This window comes from Protopterus annectens, chromosome 6.part1 (genome assembly GCF_019279795.1).
Source record: "Protopterus annectens isolate FY-2018-M chromosome 6.part1, PAN1.0, whole genome shotgun sequence".
Classification (NCBI taxonomy): Eukaryota; Metazoa; Chordata; order Ceratodontiformes; family Protopteridae; genus Protopterus; species Protopterus annectens.
In genome coordinates this window covers 442,127,474-442,146,609 of record NC_056738.1, presented here as the reverse complement: position 1 = coordinate 442,146,609, position 19,136 = coordinate 442,127,474, and the positions used below count along the sequence as shown (strand labels likewise).

At 37.5% G+C, this 19,136-nt stretch overlaps 1 protein-coding gene across 2 annotated transcripts in view; it reads right to left on the bottom strand.

Annotated features, from left to right (window-relative positions):
- Positions 1-9,405: 9,405 nt before the first annotated feature.
- Positions 9,406-19,136, bottom strand: part of SPEG (striated muscle enriched protein kinase) — a 2,687,905-nt gene continuing 2,678,174 nt past the window's right edge. For both annotated transcript variants that reach the window (XM_044075871.1, XM_044075873.1), the window contains one exon: positions 9,406-10,247. In XM_044075871.1, coding sequence (XP_043931806.1) covers positions 10,031-10,247 — 217 coding nt within the window. In that variant the 3' untranslated portion in view covers positions 9,406-10,030. The remainder of the gene's footprint in view (positions 10,248-19,136) is intronic.

Genomic DNA, 19,136 nt, shown 5'->3' with positions numbered 1-19,136 from the left:
GAAGCTGCCTTGAAGGTTTGGAAACTGGCTCACTCTTACATCCTATGCAGGATATAACCCATGCAGCTAAGGCTACTGGACAGTGATCAATATGATAAAAATCATATAATATCTTAGAAGATTAACTATGCTTGTCTTGTGTCATTTGTCAGGGAAAATATATTTGTATATCTTATCATATTGTTGGTTGAAGGCATTGTAACTGCCCGCCTTTGTTGCACATATTCATACTGTATGCAATTGTGCATATAATTCTTAATCCAGCAGTATTAAATCAGGGAATAGCTATAGAAGAGGGTAGAAGCTGACATGTAGGATTTCTGGAAAGAAGAATGGAACTTGGATTCATCAGGGTTACCATGCATATGCCTGACTTTATATATATTATTAATAGCAGACAATGCAGAGCAAGATATGCCTTGATTGCTTAAACCTGGATAGCCTTTATAGTAATATATCAGGTTACCACAAACTGCATTTAAATTAAAAAAGAAATGGAATTCACAAATAATTACTCTGTATTACACTGAATCAGAAATCACATCAAAACACAGTGAAACACAAACATTAACAGTAAACACTGTAAGAAAACCAAAAAAAGACTACAAGCAACATACTTAAACTAAGTTCTTATACTCTGTGTCCCCCACCCCCAATTGTTATATTCATGCAATGAGGTAGTATTAGTATCTAACAAAGGAATACTGTCAGATAAAATTTATATCCAGTCTCTCCCATAGCAAACAGTTCTAGTATTGATCTAAAGCTACATGTGACCACTCATGGCCAGTTATTCATTCTGTGATCAAACATGATTTGGTGTTTCACCAGTGTCCCAAAGTGGACTAATATGATGATGATGAAGGTTGTCAGGCTTTGTAAAATACTGAAAATAACTGGGAGATTGTCAAACATCTTGAACCAGTACATGGGCAGATGGTAACTGCACTGGAACTGGCTCCTGACAGTAATGGCAGAGCAGCACTAGGTAGTGGAGAGTATACTGGTATAAGTGGAGTACAGAGCAAGGAGGAGGAGTGTACAGGGAAATGTGGCAATGGTAACATACAGTAGCACGATATTGGAAAGTGATGACACTGGGCTGGGCTTTTTGCCACGTCAGACACAGGATAAGGTCAATGAAACCAAAAAGTAAAGTAAAACCGGCTATAAAGGAGATGAGACAGCATAAAAATGAATGCGACAACTGAAGAAAGGTGAACGAGAATAAACATCTGCCTGGCAAAAAGTAATTGAACTTCTAAGTAAAGAACTTGCATAAGGAGTTGGACATCACTCAAAATGGGGAAGGGGAGCAAGGATGAGTATCGAACACAAAAAGGATTGCAGTAAAAACCCACAATAGGAACAAAGGCTAACACTTAAGTTAACCATCGACTAAGGTAAGATAAGCTTAACAGAATGCTGAGGAAGAGAGGGAAGGTGAGAAGGCCAAATCATTTAGGAGGACTTGTAAAAATATACATAATCAATAAATTGCAGAAAAAGCACTTACTTCATACAGTGTTTACTGTGTTTATCCTCAGAAGCTGCCTACTGAGAGGCAGAATGTTAGGAACTGAAGACAGCTAACTGGTTAAGGTAGAAAGTCACTAAGTAGCGGAGATCATTTTATGTACTGCCTGCCAGTGGGACAACAAACATATAACAGTAATTATTTTTCCACAGGCAGCATCTAAACAAGGTTAAGTACATAGGATAACGTACAATGACCCCTAAAAGTGACAGAATGAACAATGAAGTAACTACATCAGGGGCATTAGGGTTGGTGGAGAAATCACTAAAGAGGTAAAAAACACAAAAATGACTGAAATGCTAAAGAAGTAACCAAGGCAACCTTTGGCACTGGCAATGCTAAGAGATCAGTAGCAGCAATGGACAAAGAAAAAAAAACCCAATGTGAATATCATGAGTCAATGCCTAATCACATGATAACAAGGCAAATAAAAGCAAGTGTTTGTATAATCCCTGCAAGAAAACCTACAGCCTCTGAAACAGTTATTGGGGATGTGTACAGGAACGGTTAGGGTGGAAATTTATGAAAAATATGTCTTATTTTGACGATGACATAATGTTATGAAAGTTGCAGATAAGGTGTAATTTTCTTTTAGGAATACAGATAAACCAGGCTAGTTAATATACTGATTAGCTTAAATAAGTAAATAGAGATGAGTGTACAGGGGACAACAGTGTGTACATTTTAGGGCCCTACAGAAAACATTATGCATTTATTAAATATGATATTCTGTTTTCACTATTACATTCTTCTCACTCATAAAATCTTGGCTGCTTAATCTTCTAACCTCTCCAACTTATAAATTCATACTCACTGCTTCCCCACCTGTCCTTTCCATTCCCTACAGTCTAAATCTACTTCTCTTGTTATTACTTCTTCTATCGCAGCTCTTAATATTCTACAATTTCTACTCTCTCTGCTGAAACAAATTCCCTGTATACTTGTATATACTATATCCATTATTTTATCTGGGTCACATTTACCACTTCTATTAACATCTATTATGCACTGTATACTCTTGATCCTACTTCCTTTTAAATCTCCTTGTAAATACGTGTATTTTTTTACATCTATTATGTCACTATACTGTATAATTTAGTTATACCTTTAATGTTCCTTTACTGTTGTTAGTATGTATGTAACCTGAGCTGAGCCTACAAATGATCACATCTGATTAGTGCCTACACTGATAAACAAAAATAAACAGAATGAATGAATGATATGTAGTTTAGTTTTCCAATGCAAATTAGGAACCAGTAGGAGGGAAGCTGTGTTACACAATGCAAATATACAGGAGGCTTTAACAACTATAAACCATTTATAGTGAAACTGCATTATCCAACTGCTTTTGAGAGAATGGCATGCCCACAGGCCTCTCTTGTTCAGTACTTAAGTATCCCTGATTGACACTTTATTGCCAACTACACAATTCACATTTACTAGCAGTGCCCTAATTATGCATCTTAGAGGTTCTTCAGGAAACTTACATGGAAATATTAGAGAACACACTAAACAAGTCAAGTGACACCTCTGAGCAGCAGCAGTGTACAGAAATAAACAGGAAAGCCTTTAAAATGACAATAGAGGGCCACTGAACTTACAAGGTGAAAATGTGAAACAAACACATGCAAATATATGTGTGTGTGCATGGGTGCATGTGCGTGCATGGGTGAGTGTGTGCGTGTGTGTGTGTGCGTGTGTGTGTGTATGTGTGTGTGTGTGTGTGTGTGCTCGTCTGTGTGTTGCTTGTGCTCAGTATTGGAAAATGCAATAACTAGTGATAATTACAATTATTTTGTATTGAAAGATATAACAATTAAAACTCATACACTGTTTGGTTTTATTTTTCTGATATTTTTCAGCTTTTATTTATCATGGTGCTTCAACTCACTGCTCCACACCAGAACAAAATCAGCCACTCAGAAAATCAGAGACATATTTTCATTCTTACACAAAAATAAATAGACCAACTACTAATAAGCATTTAAACACTAACTAAACACTAACTAAATTCAGTGTTAAATGTCATTACTGTGAACTTACAGTATAGACACCATTTTTTTCACAGTATTTCAGCAAATCTCGTCTAAGTCAGCAACATTTGGCAGTAGAATGGCATGTTGTGCATCTTCTTACTGAAATCTTGAACAATTTATTGTCCTTTGTTTCATGGAAGAGAAGGTAATCCCGTGGAAAAAAAAAAACTTTTTTCCGTGGTAATACAGCCCTCAAAATTAGTAAAGTTTTCAACAGAAAAGGAAATAAATCTAGCGAAGCATATTTTATGTAAGGAAAAATGACCATCTTCTCTATCTTTTTCTTTTTATAATGCACACCTTTTCTGAATGTTTTTGTGCAGTTAAACTAATGTTTTTGTCTCATGTCATTATTCAAACATAATGTATCTCTTCAAAGTAAACACAAAGTCCATGAACTGCAAAGGTGAGGCTTCAGAACAGCAGCTTCAGTTTAGTAAAAAATATACTCCAAAACAACAACCTCAGCTATGTATATACACCTGAAGAAGCTGTTTGTGAAAGCGCTTGTGTACCAATAAAACTGTGTTGCAGCTGAGTGGAATCCAGATCTTTGTTCTGTGGTTGGAGAAATTTGAGTATACACCTTATTAAGCTGAGGTTGCTGTTTTGGAGTATATCTTTTTACTAAACTGAAGCTGCTGTTCTGAAGCCTCACCTTTGCAGTTCATGGACTTTGTGTTTACTTTGTGGATACTCTGGAATACTTTTATGCAAAGGTGCCTGTAACATTGGGTGGTTTGTATCATAATGTATCTCTTGCAACAAAGGCTACATTCTCATTGAACACTGCTGATCCTCACTGTCCCTCTGGTTTGCTTGGCAAGTGTTTTTTTTTCCCTGAGACAAAGTTCTGGATCTCTTAGAAATGTCCATCACACCTCAGCTTATCAGCTGGAAGACTGGACCTTTGATCTGAACCTAGACCACTGTGCTGGTAGTAGAAGGCTGCTGTAGCACTAAGTCAATCAGCTATGCGCTGTTTTCAAAGTATTCTTTAAATATCATGGTAACATGAATGGAATTTAGCAAGGGCCCGATGGTACCCTCCACAGTTAAAGGCAAGCAAGAAATAAAAGCACACTTGGAATGAAAAGCAACAGGAATGGGGTATTATTACAACACAGGAACACTTATGGCAAGGATCAGCATCAGAAATGGTTAGTTTCAGAAGAAGCCATTGCGTTTGCAGTCAGTGGAGGATTCTGTCATAATCCTATTTTAATGCTATAATTCCCTGGGAATGCAATGACTTTTTTATTAAATTTGTTATGAAGAGGTAACTTTCTTTAATCCAAATACCATTTAACAAGTGAAACTATTTACTTGTTTTACCAATCTGAAACTACACTTCAAATTTAAATTCAGCAAGTCCTTAACCACTAATCGCTGATACTTCTGTAAGGATTAGAAATCACAGACTGAAAATATATTACAAAAATATTTTGATGGCTATTAGAACACTTTTTGCATAATTCCATACATCAGTGAAAGCCCTATAAAAAAACATTCTTTTTCGTTGGTAGTCTACCAAAAGTGAGTATAAAACCTCAAGCAGACGAGTAGTCTGCTATCAGACATACTGTAGCAAGCTATGAAGGGGTATGCATAATATGACTACATCTTAAATCATATAATCATACATAAGGCTGACATACAATGTGGCATACCTGTTGTGATAATATTAAAAATCAAATGACTTGAATGTGGCTACAGTCATTTTACCCTTTAACAAGACAATGATTACCTTAATACCTGTTATAAACTTAATTGAAAGGGATATACTTCTTTTTTATTTACATAAAGTTTGACCCCTCCCCAACTTTGCCATGTACTGAATAGGAATCCATAAGAAAATAATTGTGATATAACTTTATATTGCACATTAACACTGAACTGAAAAGATGTACCGCATAATTTACTTGCTCCTTTGTACTACTGCTCACACATGATTTACTTGTTCCTGTGCATTACTGCTCATGCATGATTTACATGTTCCTTTGCACTACTGCTCACATATGATTTACTTGTTCCTGTGCATTACTGCTCATGCATGATTTACATGTTCCTTTGCACCACTGCTCACACATGATTTACTTTTTCCCGTGCACTACTGCTCATGTAGTTGAGGATAGCAAAGCTCTGACATGAACAGACCAGTTACTGCCCAGAGGGGGCACTTATTGCATTTAATAATTTATTAGGTTCTGCTTTAGCCAGACTAAATGAGCCATTTCTGGTATTATAGATTTGGAGGTACAGTTTTCCTGATAAACACATTGCTTTTAATATAGCATTTCAAGTTAGATTTATTTCATTTGTGAATCTTCTGTTACAATCGATAGCAAAAAACGTAATGTTTCGTATCAGTTGAAGCTTATGCAGGATAATGCACACAGAAGTACCGCTGTTCCATTTATTTGCAATTAAAGTAGGGCCGGTCAGTTGGATCTGCATATTTACAAAAGTGCAGAGGCTGAGTGAAAGATAGCATTCTAAATATTCTAAATCTGTAACATTTGTCTGCAGAATGCATGTGTTTCTAATGATGTAGTCAAGATTTTGTAATTAAATTTCAACATATAGTAACAAATCAGATACTGCTGACAAACTAATTACCGATCATTTCTGTTTGTAGAGGCTCAAAAAATGTATCAAGCTATACCAGCTTGCATCATTTAGCTATGTAGTAGGCAAAGCACAGACATTTGCACTTAAAAGACTTTAGAACAGCCAAAAAAAGCTTTACTTGCTTAACTCTAAGATACAGCTATAAGCCTCTTCATTCTGTAGCCTCCAGTGAAATATTTTATTTTGTGCCATGACAGCTGCATAGAAACATTACACTGTGCTATGCTTGCAAGGTAAATGTGTATCTACATAGTACAGTGGTTAGTGACTGGGCTGCAGATATTGTCTTCTTGTTATGAATTGCATCAGTTACCCGTTGCAAGCTGTGTTACCCTTAGCACAGACTTTAACATCCTTGTACACCCAACTACCCCATGGAAAAGGGAACATATCTGGTAAGATGAATGAGACTACCTAACAAATAAAAATGTATACAAAGATGGTATTTATTTATGTATTGGGATATAATTGCATTTCCATTCATCTATGTGTATGCAAGGCACACTGTATGAGATCATAGCATGTTTATTACTTGCTCAGTTGCTAAACGCACATTTCATTTCCTAGCATCTTGTAAAGCATGCTTAAGTAAAGCATAAATTATTTGAATTAACTGGGAACAATACCTCAGGTACTCTTTCTATAAGTGTCCTGCTATGAGAAACAGCTTCCAGAATATTGCCACAGAATGCAAAAATGGTGAGTTTGGGATTACAAGACATAGGAGACCTATATGCATTTTGTCCAATTACCCATTCAGTTATAAGTAACTTAGCATACATTTTTATATGTGGTCTGTGTGTGTGTGTGTGTGTGTGTGTGTGTGTGTGTGTGTGTGTGTGTGTGTGTGTGTGCGCGCGCGCGCATGTCTGTGTGCATGCGTACATGCATGTGTTTGTATATATACACACACACACACACACACACACACACATACACGCAGACACACACACACACACACACACACACACACACACACACACACACACACACACACATATAAAGCTAAAAAAAAGCTATATAGACACACATACACATTTATAAATATGCATATGCTTGCATACACACATACAAATGCAAATACAGCTATCACTTACGCTAACTTATTTGACAGGGATATGCAGTATTATTTTCTTGTATCTCTCCATCTCCATCTATATCTATATCTATAGCATTTATCTGTCTATGGTTCTTTCAAATTACAGCGCACTTTATTCTATTATTCATAGGTCTGCTGAGAAGTAACTTTGCATGTTCAGACAACAGACTGTCACCAAGTAGGGATGGTTGCACACTATGGCTTGTTACTAAATGCATATTGCATAGCTCTGTTTTATCACACTTCATTGAAGGGATGCTTTAGCTCCGCTCTGTGCATACATTGCTTATTAAATATTCAGTCATTCCTTCACTTGTCAGTGACATCTTTTTCTTACTGTCATGGTTGCTGGTCTAACATTAATACCCCTGTTAACTTACTAATAATTGTCAAGCTTTTCAGTGGACCTCACAGTACAGCATGACTGTCCAAAAAAGTCATTTCCTTCATAGCTTGTGAAGTGAATGTACTGGTCAGTTTGTCATTTCCTAATATCAACAGCATGATTAATTTAACAGTTATAGCACTAAAATCCAGACAATATGATAGATCCAGAAATCAAAAAAGTGGCACTGTAGACAAAATTCAACCCACACAATCTGATATCCAATACTCATAAGCTGTGTATGTATGTGTATATATATCAAATAAATACACACATACTGTGTGCGTGTTGTCTTATATACACATATTTACAGTTATGTAAATTTCAACTAAACATTTCATGCACAAGAGTAATGACACTGAAATAAATTACCATAATTAAAAATATATTTACAGTTATATCTGAATTCTTCTTTTTGTTTAAAGTGAAACTTCTTTATGAACCTAAATTCTGGTTTGTCAACATAAACTGGACATTCCGAGTTATGTAGCTACCCATGCTAAGATACCAACTGAATATGCCATTCCCTTTACAGAACAGGAAATTAAGTTTTCTGCATTAGTCTTTTAAAGGTAGTGTGGGCTCCATTTCTAGGATCTGATGCTTTATTACTGCCCAGTGTCTGTGCTGTTTGAATGTGTGTGTGTGTGTGTGTGTGTGTGTGTGTGTGTGTGTGTGTGTGTGTGTGTGTGTGTGTGTGTATGTCTTGGGAGGGGGGGGGTGCATGGTATATTCCTTTCTAAATGAGTTCTATGCAAGGCATGTACTAAGCAGTGCATATGTAAACTGTTTTTAAGAAAGACCTCTATTAAACAAATGCACCACAAAAAATACCTATATAAAAAAAATAAAAACAAAGCAAAAGAAAAGAAAAATCTGAAAAAAATCTGGGGCTAAGGCACACTCTGTTGAGATGAATGCAGTGAGAAAAATTCCTGCATAGGGCCACTTACTGTGAATGAATAATTAAAATTCAGTCCTAGTAAAACCAAACAATTTTTTACAACTGGTGTGCACATTCACAGAAGTTACCTTTCTACACTTACTTTGTGCTTATACAGGTTTGAAAAAGTCATAAAAATCAGTCAAACATTTACTGTTCTACCTTCAGTCACTTGTAACAGCCGTATACAGCACAGGGAAGGGTGGTGTGCAAAGGCATCTTAGGCAGCCAGAATACACATTCCTTCTACCAGACTGCTTGCCTGTCCCAGGATAGGTGAGTATTTCACTGAATGCATCCTATTATGCAATATGGAAGCTGCTACCAGTTCATATGTGTGCCGTGGACAAGGCAATAACAGCCAAGGAGCTATTATGGTAGGAAGGGTATCATTGGCAATAAAGTAGAACAATATTCTGAAACCGAGATAATTCTCAGTGTCTTCTAATAAAATATCTTCATTAATTAAAACTGGGTGTGTAGAACAGAAACCTGAGTTTGGAAAGTCTATATATCAAACAACTAGCATAATATAAAGAAGACTTCTGTTTCTGGTCTTCTAATATATCTGTAGTATTGCGTAGTTAATATTCTACTGTCTCAAGAAAACTCCAATTGTACGTTAGATTGTTCTACTACTCTAACTTGTGTAAGATTGATTTTAAATGTACCTTGTAAACATCTGAAAGTAGGCCCAGAACCCACATTTTTTTCTGGCCTAGTCCTCTTCAAGCACTGCATCATCTTGCCTTGCAGCTAGCATTGTGTCTTATATGTGACAGAACTGTTTTTAAAATGTCTTCATAGTATCTGTGTTATGTAAAATGCAACAATTCATACAGATTCAGTAAGCTGCGGAAACCTAAAAGCTGCAGTCCTCATAGTAGAGTAGATTTTCTCAGTTACTTTTGCCCCATCTTGTATTCTGATCTACAGCAAGAAGTCTGCACATGATTTATTTACTCCAGATGCATTAAATAATAAAAACATCATAGTTCCAGCACCCAAGCCCAAATTAATTTAAACACATTCAGTGTAGAAATATTCATACAATAGGCTTTGGCTAAGTAAACAAGGTACATTATATTCTTTGGTGAAGCAGCTGTTCGGTTGATATATGTGACTTGGAACAATGGAGTAGCCTCAGATTCATGCACCATGCATGCTAATGGGTTAACAGCTCTTTCCAATGGTTCTTGAGGTATATGTGCTATTAACTTCTCCCCGATTGGAGTAACTCGTTGGTCTTAAGTGCTGCAGACTCACACTTGCAATGCAACATCTTCCTTTACCAGCAATGTTGTGTTTCCTTCTACATGGATCTTCCACACATTTACATATATACGCATGTACCGTCGATGAGTGGAATGTTCCTCTGACTTTCGGAGCCTCACAAGTGTCATTGAGTTACTGGAGCTGGGGGTTGCTGGGTACCATGGTAGGAGCGTAAGAGCACTTGGTGCTTTGTTGCTACTTCTGATCTTTTCTTCTGGTGCTCCACTAGGAATTCCTTCAGCTTTGTTGTCGTGAACGTCAAGGTTTGACGTCTGAGTTTCATCAGATAAGCATCTTGAAGCCATGGGTTTGAAAAGCAGTCCACAACAGTAGGTCGGCTCCTAGAGTAATCAAAGAGGTATTGACATTAATAATTCATATGACAGAAAGTTTGCAAAATTCCAAGACAAACAAAACTACTGGTAACAGAATGTTTGTTACCTTCCAAATTGTTAACCAATCCAGAATAATTTTATACAAATATTATAGCACCCAAGTTAATAAGGGCATAAAGAACAATTTTTTTGTCAAATTTAACCTGAATAACCATTGATTGAGTGATATTACACTTCACCATATGCTAATACAAAAAAATTACAGAAAGCAACTCTGCTGTTGTAAAAGTGACTTAACTATTGTTGTTTTCATCCTTAAGGTACAAACAGAATGGAGTATTTCATTTATGAAACACAAGTGAAACCATTCCTTATAAAAGTAGCAATATCCTCAGTTTAAATACAAAGACTGAGGAAAGTTAGCATTTAACCATTTCTCTCTGCAGACGGGAATAAGCATCACTATTAATTATTAAAACAAATAAAATCGCTATCTATTACTAACATACCAACCTTTCTTTATGATATTTTAATTTAATATTTTAAATTAAAGAATTCTTAATTTAAATGTAAAAAAATTCTTAATTCTGGTTACTACCTACCACTTAAAAGACTACTTTCAATTTGAGAAACAAATTGCTCACCAAGAAGCACCCAAGACAATACTCTTTACTCTAATTAGGCCAAAGTTTAAAAATGCCATAGGTGACAGGGCCTTCTCCAGGTTAGCCTCAGCAATCTGGAACAGCCTTCTTAATGAAGGTTAAAAATAGTCAACATTACAAACCTTCAAAAATCATGCTGAGCAATGTCTATTCAAGGAAGATAACTGCAACTGCTGTAGGGATATAGGCTAATGCGATATTCTGTAAGCTTCAACTCTCTCTGGAGCAAGAACTGTATCATTGTAAATATCTTTATATGTAATACATTAGCTCAGGTGTGCTAGCTGTATATATCTCAGTGCTCACTATCAATGGTGAGAGTGCTCACCTAGCTCTTGTGATCACCCAGTGCTCACTATCAATGGTGAGAGTGCTCACCTAGCACTTGTGATCACCCAGTGCTCACTATCAATGGTGAGAGTGCTCACCTAGCTCAGGATCAATGGTGAGAGTGTGGAGAGGGTTAAGAGTACAAAATTCCTGGGTGTACACATATCAGAGGATCACTCGTGGTCAGGAAGCACCAGCCAAATGGTCAAGAAAGTGCACCAATGCCTCCACTTTTTAAGAAGGCTGAAAAAAGCTGCATTTCCTCTTCATATTCTCTCCACCTTCTATAGAGGTGTAATAGAAAACATCCTCACTTGCAACTTCACAGTGTGGTTTGGAAGTTTCAGAGTTACAGAAAGGAAGCCGCTACAAAGAGTGGTGAGAGTTGCAGAGAAGGTAACAGGTTCCAAACTTCCATCAACACATCTTTACTCTGCAAGAAGCATCCAAAAGGCCACCAAATAATACAGGACAACACACATCCTGTGCATGGACTGTTTAAGCATCTGGCATTAGGCAGGAGATATTGCAGCATTCTCTGCAGGACTACAAGATTCAGTAACAGTTTGTACCCTACAGTGATTAGACTTCTGAACTAGAACAATAGTCTCAGGGTTTTGGACACATAATAAGTCAATTTATATTTATTTGTGAAGTATATACTTACATATATTCAAGTTAAGTGCAATATTTATTATATCCATAGTCAGTATTATTAAACTCACTCAAGTGCAATATTAGACAAATAACTTAGGCATTTCAATCTGTAGTAGGCATTTCAATCTGTAGTGTGTTTTATTTTCATTTAAATAGGGTAGTTAATTTAACTCAGGGGAGGGTATTTTTCCTATATGTGTGTTGGTAATTGTCTCTGCTTTTTCTTGCGTGTATTGGGAGTAGTATCATATTTGTTAGTTATGTTTATTCCTCTACTTGTACATGTTGTTTCACTTTCCTTTGTAATCTCAAGAATTGAGCTGATGCACGGAATTTCATTTAGGCTCCACTTGTGTAGTTCTAAATGACAATAATGTTTATTTTGAATTTGACTTTGATATATAACAACATTGTTTATTCTGGTTGCATCTGTATTGCATTTGCAGAATTGCTAACTAAAAGTTCTAACTTTTTCTATGGTAATGTTATCTCATATGCAAGTGCATTTGTATATGTACTCGGGTTAACTGAAAAAGGTCAACAGACCAGCTAATTAATCTAGTTAACAAATTGTAAATAAAGAAAACATTTCATCCAGTTACCTATCTTTTTTAGGTATTATTTAATTTGGATCTTTACTTGTGTTGTCTGTGATTACACACTTAGTGACGTACTGCAAAACCTTTCAATGTCTTGGTCCCTATCCTGAAACCATGCTATACTTTAGAGCAGCTCTTTTCTATAGTGACAATTAGGGCAGATAGCCCTCTAATTTATCATGATATATACTTTATTGTATTTGTTCAGATGTCTTTGGCTATCAAACGAAAGCGGGGCCAAATTCCACTGTTACAAGGACATTCTGCACAGATAGTAAAAGTAAATACCTCATTGTTTGCTACTGTATCACATGATATTGGTGTTGTTCCCCACCAGCTGAATAACTGCTGCCTTCAAACACTTCTTAAAAGCCCATAGAATAAGGCAAAAATGACCACCAATGTCTCTTTCATGCTCAGGCAGAGTGGATATGCAATATGGAACTGAATCACCGATCTAGACATGTCTTCTGGTGTGTGGTGCACCCATGCCTGATGCATCTGATGTCAGTACCTGAGGTGTTGGAGTAGAAAGAACTTGTCCATAATAATTTGAGTTCATGCCACTCAGCAATGGAGTTCCTTGACTTGGTAGGGAATCAAATGAAGCTTCAAGTCCAAAAGTCTAACATATTCCTGAATATTTCTTAAATGTAATCTGACATTAGAACAGTTATGAGACTTGTAGCCATAAGACAGAGAAGTTATGATGCTTGTATCTTTTTGACATTGGAGACAGAGAAAGGTCCTGGCCATTAGCCATGACTATAGTATCGCTAAACAGAACAGGGACAGCATTTCTAGTATTCTGAATATAATTAACTAAAGCTCTCAGAACTATTTTCTATGGGAAAAGAGAAATATTACTTTTATCATTCATTTCCTAACACAGGGAGTATCAGCAGGGAAGGAAAAACTGAATGTGGCAACAGAGTTACTTTTGTGCATGGACTTGAATAGGGCAGCCATCCCACAGAGGATACATTTTTGATGATCTTCAATTCAAGTGCTGCAACTGCTGAAACTGGACATCTGGTCAACATGCTGTGTACAGCTCCCCAAATATGGGGGGATTGCTGTTCCCCCACTGTGAGTTTGATAACAAAAAGGATCAGTATGCAGTCTTCAGATCCAGCACAGACACCCATGTCTCCTGAAGATGAAGAGAAACCCTGACTTGTTTAGTAAGGCTAGAAAAAAATTAAATTCCAGAAGAAGCTAATGCTCTGGTTGAGGGAAGTGAGGAGTTTTCCATGAAAAGTACAATAAAAGGAAATGGCTTTAGAAATCCAAGTAGAAACAGTTTCCTTAGAGACAGGCAAACGCAGTTTCTTCTCTTGGAAAGAGACAAAAAGCTGCTCTGACTTCATAATGCCTTTAATTTTGCTCAGGTAGAGTCTAAGTTTCCAATGTGCATCCAATGAATGAAGAATTCTTTCCCTTCTGCTCTGTGGATAAGGGAAGGAAGGAAGGGAGACTGATAGACTGATTCAAAGACAGCTCATTAACCACCTTGGGCAAGAAAGAAGGATTAGTTCTAAGGATGACAATATCTTTGTGGAAAACAAGGAAGGGTGGAATGACCATCAAAGTCAATCTCTTCCATTCTGAAACATAATGTTTTCTAGTTGTTGGTTTTCTAGCCTCCTGTAAAGTTTGAAGCATATCTCCTGAAAGAAATCAAAACTCTATCACCCAAATACGTAATTTCAGAGTGTTGAGATGAGGGTGAATGGGAGTGGCCTTGTTCTGTGTAGGAAAGTCCATCCTGTGAAGTAATGTGCAATGATTGCCCCAAGCCAAGTAGAAAAGAAGACAGAACCAGTGTTGCCTGGGCCCAAAGGGAGCCACCAGGGATATGTTTGTCTGTCCTTCATGATTTTGTGAAGGACCTTTAGTATAAGTGGTAGGGGAGGTTAATCACATAAGAATCTCCACTTCCAAGAATATGACACAGTGTCCATCTTTCATGCTTGTGGGCATAGTTCCCTGGAACAAAACAGATTTAACTGCCAGTTGTGGGTGGAAGCAAAAAAAGTCTATCTTGGGTATTCACCACCGATAGACAATGTCTAGCAAGACCTCTCTGCCCTGGACCTAAGTGTCTGCCACTGTGTTCTTTTCTGGGCGCATATATACTACATGAATAAGAAGGTTGTGTTGGATAGCAATCTTTGAGACCATCAAGGCTAATCTGTAGAGGTGCAAGACTTGGTGCGCTCTTGCTTGTTCACGTACCACATGACCATGGTGTTGTCCGCCAAGATCTTGAGGGGGCCAGAATAACAGCCTTCATCTCCTTGATGTTTATATATTTTTTCTTTCTTTCTTTCTTTAGCTGACCAAACCCCCTGAACCTTGATGTTGTTGGAGCAGGCTGCCTACTCCAGGTCAGATTGTAAAATTTATTGCAAATAGCAGCAACTAGAAAGGGCACTCTTGGGTTGAGAGAAATCTGGTTGATTCACCCAAGTAACTCCTTCCTGATGCAGGGCAAGACAGGGATCTGGACGTGTAAGGGGTTACTGTGCTGAAGCCAAATTGACTTAAGGTACCACTGTAACTTCCTCATGTGGAGTCTTGCATACTGAAGAATAGGGATAGTTGATGCAATATACCTCAGGGCTCTCAAGTATTCTCTTGTTGAGGTCATCTATATATGGAGAAGTTTTGGGAAAAACTGCTTCAAAAACTTAAAGCTGCTCATAGGACAGAAAACTGTCATTGATAGTGCCGATCCTGCAACCTAGAAAAATCAAGTCATGGGAAGTAGTCAAAACAGACGTCTTTAGATTCATGGTGAACCCCAGACTGTGTAGAAGGTTCATTGTGAAACTGAGATCCTTCAGGAAAGTTTCCTCAGAAGGAGCTTGTAGAAGAAGGTTGTCCATATAAAGGAATATCTCTATTCCCTTAAGTCTGGCAAAGGTAAAGACAGTATGTGAATACTCTTGGGGGGTAGAAAGGTCAGCAGATAAGGCAGAAAACTGAAAATGCAATGAAGAGAGAGAAAATCTCAAACATTTTCTGAAAAGAGGGTGGATAGGAATGTTGAGGTATGCTTCCTCCAAATCCAACGTGACATGAAAATTGAGGGAGAATTGTAGGGAACAAAGACTGGAGTGTTAGCATTCTGAAACTTGAAACATTTAAAAGGGTGTTAAGAAAGGATAGGTTTAGGATTGGCCTCCATGTGCCCCCCTTTCTGGCAACTAGGAACATCCTGCGGTAAACCCCCCTTCTTGACTGACTTAGGGAGGAGTGGTTGAATAATTCCCTGAGACAGAAGTTTCTGTAAAAGAGGAAGAACAAAAGGCAACTGATTTTGAGGGGGCTGAGAGATTCCAGGAAAAGGTGGAAGAGTCTTCCAAGACATTCTGTAACCTTGTTCTATGGCAGAAAGAATCCTCCTGCCTGTTCTGACTGACTTAAAGGTTGGTAGAGAAAGAATAAGTCTTAGGGATAAGGCAACCTGGGCAAGGAGGAGGGGAAGAAAAGGTATAGAGTCAAAATTAGGCAGGTTTATCAAGAACAGGGGTTTTAGAACTCTTGACACCCTCCCCTTTTTATCCTGAAATCTCCTTTCCTTTAACTTGGTTACCTTTCTGGGGTTGATTTTGATCTCTCCAAACAAAAGGATCAGCCTCAACTGTGTAATTCCTCTGGAAATTGGATCCTGGTGAAATGTAAATGAGGAACTTGGATACTGGGGAAAGGAAAATCTATTTTAAGTCTTGCATAACTTTCACCTTTTCTTGTAAAGATCTGAAGAGGCCTGCCACTGCAGAACCAAACAGATGTTGTTCATCCAAAGGGGAATCCAGGAATTTGGCCTTGATATCCACTGGTTGGATTCTTACTTAGGAATACCTGTGGATAAAAGATTTAGAAGCAGACAGTTGAGAAGGTGCATCAGCAGCATCATAACTGAATTTGATAGTGTCTGGCCACATAAGATGCAGAGTTAAGCAAATAAGGATTTGTTCTCTGATTCAGCCAAGGCATTAATCACATGACCCTGATTAGACATGATGGATGAGACACCTGGTCATATAGGTCTGATAATTAATTGTCTAAAGGTTAGTTGGCAGAGGTATAAACTTTTTTTACCATACTTGTCCATAGACCTGCTTTCCTTGTTTGTAAGCAAAACATTAGGGAAGGAAAACAGCTTGGTTAGCATCTCTGTCAAAAAGGAAATCACAGCTGGGTCAAAAAAAGGGGGGGGCGGCTATAAAGGAATTTCTGAGCATCAAGAAATTTATAAAAATCTATTAGGTTTCTTTGAACCAGGAAGTTGGAATTCTGGATTCAAAAAGGCATTATAATCATTTCCAAAATGGCATCCAGGACAGGGGGAATGGCAGAGGGTTTGGGTGCACTCATGTCATAAAAGATCATAATACTTCTGCTAAGCATTACAGATCTCACTGCCCTCCCATTCAAAATGATGCATCAATTTAAGCACAGTACCCAGGAAGGAAAGCTCCTCTAAAGGAGAATCTGGAGATAATTTGTTATCTTCATCACATGCAATATCCAAATGTGAATGGATTTGAGAAGAATATGGCAGAGAATCGTCTTCTGAATCCTGATCTTCATCCTAAAAGGAAAAATACATCTGTGTCTTTAAAGGGGTGGAAGAGAGATGAACAGCTTCAGGAACAACCTTAAAGTACTGGGGGGACTTGAGAGACAATAGTTTTATTCAGCCCTCGTGTAAACTCTTACCATTCTTTTTGAGGCTCTCTTATTGGCTGAGTAGGGGGAAGTATGTTTGGTCTACTGCTTGTTCTTCAGTATGACATCTGCCTGTGCAAATTGTGGTGGCTGAGAGCCCTGATGAACTTCAGTCAAGGAAGTGGGTACCTCCTCCCTAACAAATATCTGAGGAATGCCCTTTAGTCACTCAGAGATAACCAGCTGAGATTCCCCCTTATCGTTTGAAGCATATGGTCAGCCATAGTGGACACGTGAGTGGGACACTCCATCTCTACCTCCAATGAGATCATGATAGAGAAGGCAGCTAAAGGACATGGACAAGGTGAGGATTCCTCAAGTGACAAAATAGAAAAGTACAGATCAGGCTGGATAGCAAAACCCTCATGTTTAGCCTTTTTGGACTTCTTTTTCAGTAAATGGCCAAACATCAGGGCTAGGAGGCTCAGACAACATTGTGTTATGTACAAGCTCTTTGAATCTTTGGTTTTCTACATATATTCACAGCCATGAAGGGTCTTTGGGACCAAGAAAATACAGATAGTACATGTTTGTAACTATGATCTTCTCCAGGCAAATGGCACTTCAAATGGTGATCCCTGTGAGGAATTTACCTTCCACAGCCACATTTCCCTCTCTTCGGTGACATGTACAGTAATTGAAAATAACAATAAGAAGAGGAAGGGTCCCCAATGGGGTGCATATTTGCACAGTGGCTAATAAACTTTACCAGTTATATGTCTTACAGACCGATAATGAAGACAAATTATGTATTCAGGCTGGAAGCAAAGAAGGTCTGAGGTAATTCACATATGCACATCCCTTATGTACCTCCCATCTTTGGGCTTAATAATACAGTGCACATACAATGCAAGAAGGCAGCACCAAGGCTTTGGTATGCAGGTCAGAGATATACCTATCCTTGGAGGGATATCTCCATCTATTGAAAATACTGCAACAGTGATCTTGGAAGGATATGTTGGGGTTTGTATGCTATGCACAGCAATGCCCTAAAGTACATCTTTAATGAGCTGCCAATAAACCAGAAATAAAAGTAATCTATATTTCACTAGAAAAAAATATATATATTTGTGTGATATTCTGTGGGTGTAATGCATTGCTTTCAGCCAGCTAAAGCTGTGATGTCAAATTCAGAGTGTTGCAGTGGAAGCTCTGAGGTTAGAACTTAGGTCTTGTGTGTGATTTGTAATTGAACACGCTCTTGTTGTTATTATCCAAAACTTTCATAGAGAAATCTCACATACAAGACATCTTTTCAAAGATATACCTCAGTGGCTTTAGTTCACATGCCTTTACTGCTGAATTTGACATTTCATTTTCATTTTGGGTGTTGTAGTGAACTTCTCCTTAGAATGCTGGTTAAAATCATCGTGGCCTAAATATTTCTTTACTGAGTTGTCAAAACATAAGAAGCAAAAATCCTATTTATTCTCCTGAATAGAGAACTTTTCTTGTCACTGGACTTGTGTGATGTTCCTTCTCCAGTTTAAACACTTATGTACAGGAAAAGGAATTACAAGAAGATAAAGTTGTGTATGTGTCTTTTGTAGCTAAGGTTCATGATATATTATTGTCAGAAATTTAACACTAATTATGGTGACAGATAAATGGTCCATTAGCAGTCTTACATAGCCATTTGGATGCTCTGTTTTTGCCATTTTGTCAAGTTGTCACACTTAGTATGTATATAAATTCTTTTTTTAACACCTTTATTGAATTATCACTTAAGACATATGCAAATGTACATTTATATAAAGGAAAACGTTCACAGTTACAAACATTATACATCACATATATTCTTCTGTACAATTATCAACCCAACATTACATAAATTGCTCATTTCTTGCCTTCCCTTAAACCTCACTCCTCCTCCAAAACATTATTCTATATGTACTGTTCCCACA